The 12,482-nt window shown below is 41.5% G+C and overlaps 1 protein-coding gene across 2 annotated transcripts in view; it reads right to left on the bottom strand.

Annotated features, from left to right (window-relative positions):
• The window catches only part of PAN3 (poly(A) specific ribonuclease subunit PAN3), a 121,602-nt gene that overhangs the window by 15,957 nt on the left and 93,163 nt on the right, over nt 1-12,482 (bottom strand). For both annotated transcript variants that reach the window (XM_065420013.1, XM_065420021.1), the window contains 3 exons: nt 10,955-11,120; nt 10,401-10,488; nt 923-1,062 (listed from right to left, as the gene is read on the bottom strand). In XM_065420013.1, coding sequence (XP_065276085.1) covers nt 923-1,062; nt 10,401-10,488; nt 10,955-11,120 — 394 coding nt within the window. The remainder of the gene's footprint in view (nt 1-922; nt 1,063-10,400; nt 10,489-10,954; nt 11,121-12,482) is intronic.

Below are 12,482 nucleotides of genomic sequence, written 5' to 3' on the forward strand. Positions count from 1 at the left end.
CTTCAGATGCTATTTTGAGCACTAAACATGCATCTGGCTCTGAAGCTGCCACTGTGTTTTTCTTATATAAATGTCAAGCAGCAGTAGTGAAGCAGCAGAGAAAATGCTTGTTGTAACTTACCTATATGCTGTGTTTCCAGTCAATCATTGAGAGAAAGCACTCAGTAAGCTAAAGAGTACTCACATGGCAGTGCAGAAGTAGATCAATGCCAGAAAGGGCAGGATTAAAAGTAGGAGATATATGCAGACTGTAAATTTTCAAGTGATGTTTTTTTCAAATGAGGAGCAGGGGACAAATACTCCCATTTTTTCTCTCTCTGACTGTAAGGGTGGGTGAGGAAAATAGTGACTACATTTATGAACACAAAAAACCAAACCCTATCTCTCTGGTCAGAAAGGCAGCAACCCTACTAATAAAAAAACCGGACAGTTTCAGGAACTAAAAAGTGTGCCTATACTTTGTATAAAGAGGTAGAACACAAACGTTAAGATCTTAATGCAAATCCAATTATTTATATGCTATTTCTCTGACTCTTGAAACAAGATTTTATGATATTTTGGTCAGAACACCTTAAACACCACTTACTGAGGAAATATGGGAGTTCATATTTACTACATATACCGTAGAACATATATAAAGTTGTCTCTGAATAGCAAGGGTAATAATGTATTTTGTTGGCCCATTTTACCTACTATGAAGACAATTCAGTACCACTTTTTAATGCTGTACTTTTAATTTGAAATTATCTTAAGACACTCTACAGAATTTAACTCTTATTTGTGTCTGAAAATATGAGCTATTCATTTGGTACCTTCAGCTATATATTATCTTGCATTTATGTTTTGCTATTAACAAATTTCCTTCAACTTAAAAAGCGGCAACAAAAACATGCTTCAATCCATGCTATGATACTGAACTTACAAAATCAGATTCTTCAGATCAGAGGAATAGTTGATTGTCACCAGTTCCATAGCTTTCTGCAAATTTTCTCTCTGAATTCCTGACAAAGAATTGCAAGCCAACGCCAACACAACTTTTCCTAGTGAGATCAGATCTGCTTGCTAATAGAAAAAACAAACAACTTTACTATGGCACTTTTAAAAAGTACTTGCAATAGTTTTGTTTTTTTAAATGAGTATCTAAAGTAAATGCTTTTTAAAGCCCCCATTATCAATAGAATTTTTCAAGATATGTTCAGTGTGCACAAAACAGAAGTCTATATTAGTAGCAACTGGTAGGAATTACATGCATCTTTATTAACAGTTAACATTCAACTGCCTATTCCTATTTTGCAATTTAAATTTTAACAAAGGGAGAGTGCCAGGGCAGAATTCTATCTCGAGAAGGGAAAGATCCTTTCTTGTGGCCATCAGAAGCTTTGAAAGAAGGAGTTTTCTTTTCTCCATCCACCCCCTTCCACATCCCACCCCAGCAGAGTGAATGAACTGGTGACAAATAGGACAAGTCTTCCAGCTATAACTTACTGGATGATTTATCAAGGATTATTTGTCATACCAAGAATATCCTCCGGTAAAGTATGTTTTTTTAAATGAAGTAGTAAAACAGCAAGGCTATGGCATTCAGAGAGAAGGAGGTGCAAATACAATAATCTCATAACCCAAACGATCCACTGTCAGAATATCTGACACTTACAATAGAATAATGCAAGGTTGATTAACCCTAATCAATCATGTGAAACCATCTCGATCTCAGTTGCCAAAAAATATGGATTCTTTCCAAAAAAGGTTTGCAATAGCAAAACATTGAGCCTTTTAATCTTTGAGTAATTTCCCGTGAGAGAGGCTATGGGCCTAATGCCTGAAACTACTGAACAGGACAGGTAGGTGAGGTTAGTGTAAGAGAGTGGCATTTTATTCTGTGCAGGTTCTAATCGTATATATCCTGTCACTTAACACCTTGATGAAAAGTAGCATCAAACAGAATTCTTCACATGACAGAAGTGCCACACACATAAAATAGTAAATGAAGACCAGACAATGCTTTATATGACTTATGGGGGACCCTCAGGTATATGTTTTATTCATTGCATTACAGCTGATTAAGAAGTTGTTGGCAGGTTTCAGTGACCTATCAGTCTGAACTGAGGACACTTCTAAATAATTAAATGGAGAATCTCCAGACAGAACACATTAGCTTTACAAGACACAGTGAGCATTAGTATACCTTAAACAACCTGGAGAAAAGGATTATGACTTATACAAACAAAAAGGATTACGTTGTTACTGATCTGTACAGAAACCGAAATTCTTCGAGATGTGTAGTCCAGATACATATTCCACGTTAGGTGAATGCACATCCAGTGCGCATGCGTCAGAGACTTTCTAGTCAGCAGCATTCACGGGGCACCACATGCACCCTCACTTCCCTTGTGCATCTTACAAGGGCATAAGAGGGGAGTCACCCCACTGAGCCCAGTTCCTTCACCACTATCTGACATCAGGACTCTGAAGTAGCAGGGATGGCAGGTGGGATGTGAAATATGATATGAACTACACATCTCAAAGAACATCCATTACCATACTGGTAAGTAATCGCTTTCTTCTTCAAGTGATAGCCCACATATATACTGTATGTCAGGTGGGCTCCATAGCAGTAGCCCCTACAAGGGCTGTTACAAGGAGTCTCTGTAAAAATGGATTTCAAGACAGATCTTCTAAGGCTTGTATCACCCCCCGGCCTGCTTGTACTAGTGCATAATGTTTTGTGAATGGATGGATGACCAAGTTGCTGCTCTGTAAATGTTCCAAATAGGAAGGTGTGCTAAACAAGTCACAGAGATGGACCGAGCTCTGGTGAGCTGGCCATGCACCTGTTAGATCATACTACCAACTATAGTAGCCCAACGTATTGAACGATCCACTTAGAAATTCTCTGAGTAGAGATGGTTTGTCCTTTGAACCTCTGCACAGACAAGAAAAAACCCAGGCGATTTTTGGAAGAATTTTGTTCTGTCCAGGCAGAATAAAATCCCTCTGCATACGTTTAGAGCACACAGCCTCTGCTCCCATTTGCCCATGTGAGACTTGGGGAAGAATACAGGTAAGTGGATGGTTTCATTAATGTGGAATTCAGACACTACCTCGGGAAGAAATCTGGGATGCAGTCTCAAAGACTTTGTCCTTATGACTGATGATACAAGGTGCCCCTCCCATCAATGTCTGCAGTTTTCCAACTCTCCTAGCAGATGTAATTGTCAAGAGGAAGGCCATTATCATTGAAAGGTAGTGCATAAAGTGCATACAGCCATTAGTTGAGTGGGTGTCCATAAACTTTGAAAAGGCCAAATTGGAGATCCAAAGTTGGGGTTGATCTCTGACCAACAGGAATATCTTCAAAATACCCTTAAACTTTTTTTATCATAAGGTGGGAGAAAACTGGTCAACAGGGAGGTGGACTGCAGAAACGGCTGCAAGGTGAACCTGGAGTGAGCATAGTGAGGGACCAGAGTTCTTCAGATGTACAGGGTAGTCAGAATCTCTTGTATTCCAGAGTGCATAGGAAAAGTCTGATGTCATAAGGCCCAACTGGTAAACCAGTCCATTTAGAGAGGTAGTGGGATCTAGTGCAATCTTCCTGCTATTAATAGGGATGCTCAGGACTTCCTGCAAGCAGGCCAACTCCACCGGTATCAACCAGCAAGCATCCACATCATCAGGTGGAGGGAGTACTGGTTTTGATGCAAGACAGCGACCCCATTGCAGTCTAGAAGGTTGGCGATCTAGGATAGGGGAACTGGGGATAACGGTGAGGTTGTGGAGGTCCCTGAACCATGTTTGCCTGGGCCTCAGTAGGGCAACCCTGGATTTCTCTTGTTTGATCTTCCACGAAGTCTTTAGAAGCAGCAGAAGGATGGAAAGGAATGCATACAATAGTCAGGGGAGGAGGAAGGCCTCTGCCTGGATGTGGCCTCCTCATGAACAAAAATGACGACACTTGTTCTCTGCAGTCACAAAGAGATCTGTGTGGGGAGTCCCCCAAAGGCAAAAGACGTCCTGAAGAACATCCTTCTGGAGTGACCACTGTTAGTCAGCCTGAACAGAGTCTTCTGTGATATCTGTCCTCATGTTATCAGCCCCCAGAAATAGATTGCTGACAAGGTAATGTGCTGAATGGCAAAATCCCAGAGCTGAGTGTCCTCTTTGTATAAGGTCAGGGATCTGGCCCCTCCTTGTTTGTTCAGATAAAAGACAGCTGCCATGTTTCCAAACTTGAGCAGTCATGAATGTCTGGAAGGAAGGGCTATACGTGCTCTGTACACAGCCCTGAATTCTAAACCATTGATAAACAAAGCCCTTTCTGTAGTAGACCACAGACCTCAAACCATAAGGTTTGCCCATGTGTGTGGCCCATCCAAGCATCAAGCATTGGTAGTGATAATCTGAGGGCGGGTGTCTGGGTGGGTGGGAGCGAGCTGAATGGAACGCCCCTCATACATTACACTGGTCCTTTCACCAATCCAGAAACTGGAGGTTTGTCAGGGAGAGAAGCATCAGTTTGTCTAGGTGGTGGCTTTTTGGAATGCAAGCTCGGTAAAGCCATGTTTGAAATGACTGAAACAAGAGCCTTGCGTATAGAATAACAAATGTAGATGCTGCCATGAGACCCAGCAGCTGGAGGCAGATCCTTATCCATGTGAGTGGGTGGAGACAGGAGGTGGGAGCCAAAGTCTTGCATAGGCCAAAACCTGTTTGACAGCAGGTAGACAGTCACTGTGTCCACACTGAGCCTGGCTCCGAAGGTTGGATGGGATTTAATCGTAGATTTTTTCGTGTTTGTTTACCTGAGATTGTGAGTGGACCCAGGCCAGCCAGCCCCTGATCAAGGATGGAAAGACTTGGATGGCAGTCCTCCTCAGATGAATTGCTACCACCACGAGGCAATTGGTGAAAACGCAGGGCACCGTAGAAAGCCTGAAGGGCAAGACTTGGTATCGATAATGTTTGTGGTTTAACACAAACCTTAGCAAGTTCTTGTGAGCCAGATGAATTGCAGTATGGAAGTACACATCCTTGAGGTTGAGGGCAGCATACCAGTTTTTCTGGTCCAGGGAAGGAATGATGGATGCGAGGGAGACCAGCTTGAGTGTGAGCTTCTTGATATAGGTGTTGAGAGCTCTGAAGTCTAGAACCCAACCCTGACTTGTTGGGTGTAAGAAATACCTTGAATAGAATCCCTTGCCCCTGTGCTGAGGGGTCACTTCTATAGCACCTAGAGGCAGAAGAGACTGAACTTCTTGTTGAAGCAGGATCTCGTGGGAGAGGAATTGGATAGCATAGCCTCTCTGGACCACCTCCAAAACAAATGGTCTCAGGTGATGTTGGACCAGGTCTGTTGGAAGTGAGCCAGACTGTTGTCGAATGGAAGAGAGGGCAGAGAACACAAAGTAACTGGTATCCTGTCCTCAGGCACCGAGTCAAATGTGCTCTCTGGCCAGTGCCAGTGCAGGGAGATGTGACCAGAATGTTTCCTCCTTAAGAACCACGATCTGTGCCTCTAGAGATCAGGTGGTCTGAATTGGAAAAAGGGTTGACTTTGCTCTGGAAGTTGAATGTGTCATATCCAAGGCAGCCTGCAGAACAGTTCTGGTCACCATAAGTCTTTCAGACCATTCTGGCTGAGGACAGTGTCAAGTCCTGAGGAAGCCTATCACACTTTAGAACACAACAGTTCATATGGTCATAGTTTGCGAATACTTCCTGATCATTCCAGATCCTTATCTGGAGGCTCGAAGTAGAATAGGACTTCGGCCCAATACTTCAATAGGCTTGGCTTCTTGACTTTTGGGGTCAATTTCTGGAGGCCCTGACGAGTTCTTTTGTTGGCTGCTGTAACCACCAGAGATCCAGTAGTGGGTAGGAATAAAATTGTTCATACCTGGTAACCAGGAGCTGGTACCATCATCTACTCATTTGGATGTTGGTGCCAATGAGGCATGTCTGCCAAAGGGCTTTTGCAGGTTCCAATAGCCCCTTATTGATAGAGATCGCTATATGTCCCAGTACTGATGAGCATAAAATACAGAGACGCTTTTGTGGTGTGTCCTACCGCCTTCTCAGTGGGGATATTTAAGGATATTGCCACCAGTCTCATGAGGTCCTGAAACAGTTTATGATCTTCAGGGGAAGAAGCCGACAGGTCTGATGCCAAGATGTCTGGCAAACACGGGGTCACGCTGGTGCTGTCTGTTCCTCAGCGGTAACCTTAGATGAGCAGTCTGCTTCCGAGTCCATTGCGAGGAACATGGTGGGGGCGAATCCACATGGTGGCATAAAGGTGACTGACTGTGCCCTGAGTGAAGTTGGTATCAGATAATACTGAGGACCCCAAGGTCTACACATACCCTACATACCCTGTTTGAATGGTACCGGGCTGGATCGGTACTGGGTTCAGGCAACGGTCATGGATATGGTGGTCTTTAGCTCTTGAGTGAAGCTAATACCACAGAGTCTTGATACCTGGCCGAGTGACCTCCCTACGAGTCAGAGGACAAAAGGGAAGAATGTTTCAGAACGGGGAGTGCTCGACCCATACGTGTAAAGGGCACATGGCTCCAGGGTAGGAGGAACAAGGCTGCGGAGTCCAGGAATCTGGTAGGCATCAGAGGTGAGTGTGCTTTCAAAAGGCATGAGCGCACTGGTCCTAGTGATATGCCTGCCAGTCAGCGCAGAGGTGACAATGATGGATCCAATGCAGGATGCTCTAGAACGGCTGGTACTGGGGTAGGGCTTCTACCTGGTGCCGAGGCTGCCAGTGGCCTCTCTGATTTGCTTGGTTCTGAGAAGGCTAAAATGATTGCAAAGGCACCTGTCAGTGCTTCTAATGTGTGTGGTTCCATTCTGCTGGTACCAGCTCCAGTTCTTAGCTTTTTCTAATTTTTGAGGCACCTTTGACAGCCTGATGATTTTACAAGGCCCCAGAGTTAGATCTGGGGAAAGCGATTTCCCCCCTCTTTTCCTTAGAAAAGCTGTGGTCAGAGCCCAACCTATCTTTATACTTCCCAGATGAGGAGGGTAGCAGTTTGGGATGGTCTTCAGGCAGTCTGAATGTGGAGAGCAGGGAGGACTTAGAAACCCTCTGGACTTCCAAGGGCTAGACCCATGAGATCATGGTTTGGAGACAGGTCTCACTGAACAACAACTTCAGATGCACCTCTCGAGTGATGGGTCTGCTTTGAGAAGGACCTACAAATTTTACGGTGCTCTGGAACATGCCACTCACCAAGACAGAACAGGTACCTCGTGTGTCCATCATTCAGAGACATAACTGCCTCGCAGGATGGGCTGTGCCTAAAGACCAGGGATTTTCCCTGGAGAAATCCAAGTATATTATATCAAAAGAACTGCTTTTATCTACCAGGCTCATAATTTTATAAAATAATTAAATTAAATGAAATAAATAAATAAATAAATAAATGTGATGGATTTGTTTGACAAGACCAACCTTCCATGAAAACAAGTTGACGGGCATTGGTCTTCAACAAAGAATTAGAGGCTAAAAATAGAATCCCAAATTAAACCTGTCCATTATTTTGCCCAGCTAACTAGTCTATATTCCCTGGGTCACCCCTTTCATCCTTTTTAAATATTAGAACTACACTGGCAGTTCTCCAATTCTTTGGAGTTTTCCTACTTTTCTAAGACTTGTTAAAAAGTTAACATTAGTGGTTCAGATAATTCTTAACTTATATGAGTCTTAAAAGAACTAGTTGACTTGGGCCTGTTGATTTGAATATATTTTATTTGAGCAGATGGCTGCATCGCATCCTCCTTGGTTACAGATGATAAACTTTTGATTCCATCCACATCATATGGGATGGTTACATCACCATATGGGATGAATACATCCTCCTGCTTTGCTCCAATTCCAGAATAGAAATGTCTATTGAACATTTCTACACTTTCTATATCCCTATTCAAATCTAGCAATGGACCTGACTTAAGTTTTTTTGTTCCTAATATATTAAAAAAAAAAAATCCTTATTGTCTTCTTTATTCCTATTCATAATCAAAATATTTGATTCCTTTAGTTTCCCTTATCAATCGCCTACATTTTTAACTTGTAACTTAATAATATGTACCACACTCTATTCATGTGTCTGAAAGACTAAAAAGGACTAAGAAAAATAGACCATAAAAATAATTAATTCCTTTCTCAGGCCTGGTCTACACTTACCCCCCCAAGTCGAAGTAAGGTACGCAAATTCAGCTACGTGAATAACGTAGCTGAATTCGACATACCTTACTTCGAATTTACCGCGGTCCACACGCGGCAGGCAGGCTCCCCCGTCGACTTCGCGGTACTCCTCTCGCCGAGCTGGAGTACCGCAGTCGACGGGGATCACTTCCTGGTTCGATTTATCGCGTCCACACCAGACGCGATAAATCGAACTCGGAACTTCGATCCGCAGCCGTCGAACTACCGGGTAAGTGTAGACTAGCCCTCAGACCTCTGTTTCCGTCTCTAACCTCCTTTCTCTCTTTCTTATCTGTGTGCACAACAGGATGTAGCCAGAAAGTTACAAAAAAAAAAAACCCTTCAGCCACTGAAGTGAGCAATAAGAAAATGCATATTGGCTGGGCAGCAAGCCAACAGGTAACTTTTTACATTTTTAAGAGACACAAGTGTCCCAGTGGAGTTCAGGGGGGAGAGGGAGAAGGAAAGGAAGTGGCCATTCTATAATTTTCTTTGTTGGAGGGAATGAGAGGTAGGGGGTGACTGGGAATCCTAAACAAAATTGCCAACAACACTTCTCTCATTTGTGTTGTATCCCCAAATTGTTGTTGGGGGGCAGGCAAATGGAGACTTTACCACCTCACCTGCTCAGAAGAGTGAAAATAAAATGAATCTTTTAGTAAAGTTCAAGATGGAAACTCAGTCTTGGTGCTCTGAAGATGCAAAGTGCGGCAGAAGGGGTGCAAAGAGACACGCTGTAATAGACTGCCTCTATTTACATCATCTCCTGCACTAAACACCTAACAGTACTTCTCTGGATCAGCAATACAGTAGGAGCAGCTTGATGTTAACAAGGGTCTAAAAGAAATGCCAGTCAGGCAACTCTTGCCTACTAACATCTTCAGGCTACTGAGCAATTAGTCGTAAGTTGAAAGCAGTGCTTATGTGTGGTAGGTCCACCAGACAAGGTTTTTGGAAGAAAAGCTATAGAGTCGCAATAAAAAGGGCTGAATAGATAATGGATTTTATTAGCCATTTCTTTTCTACTAAGTGATTACAAAGAACACACAACAGGAGATATCCAGCTAAGAAGAAATAAGAAACAAGTTAATGAGAGCTGTTTACTCTATCATTAACAAAAAGCTGCTACATTTCTCAGAAGTAGTTTTGAGTTTTAGCAAGGCAGAAACCAGCTTATTCAAACTTCCCATTTATTACTATGTATGTATAAATAAGCAATTCTCTCACTGACTAAGCTTGTTTAATGAAAATAAGCTAAGACTAATTCCCTACTGTGGTCTTACACTCCCCTACTGTGGTCTTACACTCCCAATGCTGGCAGGAGATGAAAATGCTCTGAAGACAGAGTAATCAGCCCCAAGGGGGAGTTAGGGAAAGAAGTCCTCCAAATAATTATGGTGTAGCACTCATTGACTCTAAAGGGAGTCTTCCTAATCCAGGAAGTATGTGGAGTGTATAAATGTTGGAAATGGGGTTGTGGGAGAAGTCATCCTTGTTTAAATCCTGATGTAGTGAGCACATTTAAAGATGGGGGGTGGAGAGGAGACTGAGTGCAAGTACAAATTTTTAAAAATCTTTTTTTAAGCTATCTTGCCCTTAGTGTACACACACTTTCTTTTGAACTATTCCGGCTATAACAGCATGAAAATGGAAAGCAGAAACAAAAAGTACAACGGACCCATTAATTGTTCATTGACCTCATTTTCTATTAAAACCCTACATGACACATGCGCCCAATTCTGCAGTAGCTTCGTGTGCACATCACATCCTAAATTTGTTTTCCAGTATTCACTCAAGTTTTCATACTAAATTTAAAAGATTTTTCCTTCTTTTAAAAAGGAATCTCAATTCCAAACAATTCTGATTTTTGTGGTTTTGCAAAGTAAGCTGACCTATGCTTTGCTTATTGTCAATATACAAGTGCTAGCTTATTTCTGAAGTTTCAACAGTAACAAAATGACAGCTCATATATACAAATCACAAATAAATGTACACAGCTTAGGGAGAAAAACATATGCCAATACCAAAGATTGTTAAAAATATATATACACTGAAGCCTACAAATGTAAAGTGTCTAGGCCTTAATAAAAATTAATGTTTCAAATGGAATTAAGAGGTGTTCCTGGCACATATTATCTAACAGTAATCAACCTATTATAAAGCAAGCATGGCATTATCATCCTACCTGAAACTGAGCCATTAGTGCCAGTGGATTATTCTGACTGTTATCAAATGTTAAAACATCAAAGACTCCAACACAATTCACTCGTAACCTTTGAAACAAACAGGAAATAGGGAAGAGATTTGGTAAGATTTTATCTTTGATGATTAGTTTTTTTCTGACATTTATCATATAAAATACAGGGTAAGATTAAAAAAAAGTCATCTAAGCTCTCCTGCTACCAATTAGCTTACTAAGAATTTTTTATTAAAATAACATGCGGCTGCTGCTAAAAGCTTCCTAGGTAAGAACTTAAGTGGATAGATCCACAAACATGCATGCTGCTTACTGGATGTTTTCAGAAGGCAAGATGTAAATCCTTCTAAACTTAATTTAGTAGAACTTGATTTCTAGCATCAAACCTTTACCACTTCATTAATCTTGGGCCAACATAAAACATTTAAATCAAATTATTAAGTTGTTTCCCCATATCTGGCAGAGGTATGTAATTAAAAGCTATCGTTGCACACAGATCTTAATAGTCAACAATCTAATTTGAAAAGGCTGTTTTCCATTACCTTGTTTTGCCCGTTACTAGAATCTTTGTTGGATCCATAACTCGACATGCTAATCCTGCTGTATGAATGGTCCTCAATGCAGAGCTGAGCTGCACAATATATGCCCAAATAAGAGACTCTGGTAGTAACCCAGCATGCTGCCGGGGCAGAGGACCATCATGCTGACCTAAAAGCAAATATTATAGTATCAATGAACAAACAAAATGCTGCCAACTTTAACTTCAAGGATAGTATGTAAAATTTAAGTGAATGTATTTTGAAACGAAGAATTGACCAACGTACCTCAATTTCATTCTACTTTAAGGCTACGTCTACAGTACGAACTAGAAGTGGATTCCCAGCTTGCGTACACACTCTTGCTAGCTCACATCTGAGCTAGCATGCTAAAAATAGTAGTGTAGCTGCTGTAGCATGGGCAGTGGCAACACTGTAGCTGCCCAGAGTACAAATCCACTGTAACCCTGTGGGTACATACTTGGAGCGGCTAGCCTGTGCTGCCGCTGCCCATGTGTACAGGGGATGGGAATCCCACTCCTAGGTTGTAGCGTAGACATGTACGCTTACTGAAAAAGTACCACCAACATTTTAAATGGATAATTTTGAATGGTCAAAATAGATCTTCAAACGGTGACAATTCCTTCAATAGGAATTACAAGTTTTGATTCAAATTCATGAAAATTAAGTCATTTTAAAAGTTAAGATGAAAATTCAGTACGAAAAGACAATAGGTTTTAAAAAACTGATTGTTGCAGTCTGATTGTTGATGCATCACGATACTCAAAAAGCAGAAACCAAAAACGTTCCAAAACAAAAAGCATATACCACAATAACTACTGCTTATCTGCAATTGGTACTGGGCAATTATGCTCTTACGCTATATAGAGAATAGAAAGGAGTATAAATTAACTCTTCCCCCAATCCCAGAGTGTACAGACAAGAAAAACAAACAAGTTAATTTCAAATTCCCTTAGGGAAATAAGAATGAAAGATTGTATGGTTCAACAGAATTGGAATGCTAAGCCTTATTACCCCACATCATTTGTTTCATTGTGACCCAAGTCACTAGTAATTCAGTCATTACTACAGTATTAATGTTCAATGGGCCATGTAAAAGCAACCCGATTTCAATCTATTTCCAAACCATAGCCCAAAAGCCACCCTCCTAGAACAGCAAAATACACAGTGTGCAGATCTTAGTGGTTGATTTTAATGACTGACCTAAAATTACTACTAGAAATAGGGAGACTGATTTTTTTGTAGAGAGGGACAGGTTGTTAATACTGAAGACACTCAGCAACTAAAAGATGTTGCTGTTTGTGAGGCATAAAGAAGGGCTACAGTGGAAACAATGCTTCCAGAACAGGAGTACTAGAACTAAATTTGACTATAAATCAGATTAGCTCTTTTCAGACGTTTCACTAGGCCGCATTAGTGCTTGTTTTGGGAATATCAGGGTCATCAATGTGGCTCTTCTTAGTAAGGCTCTGATTCAAAAGTACTCTTACATATGTGCCTCAATGCTGAGAAA

The sequence above is a fragment of the Emys orbicularis genome, chromosome 1 (assembly GCF_028017835.1).
Source record: "Emys orbicularis isolate rEmyOrb1 chromosome 1, rEmyOrb1.hap1, whole genome shotgun sequence".
NCBI classification, from domain to species: Eukaryota; Metazoa; Chordata; order Testudines; family Emydidae; genus Emys; species Emys orbicularis.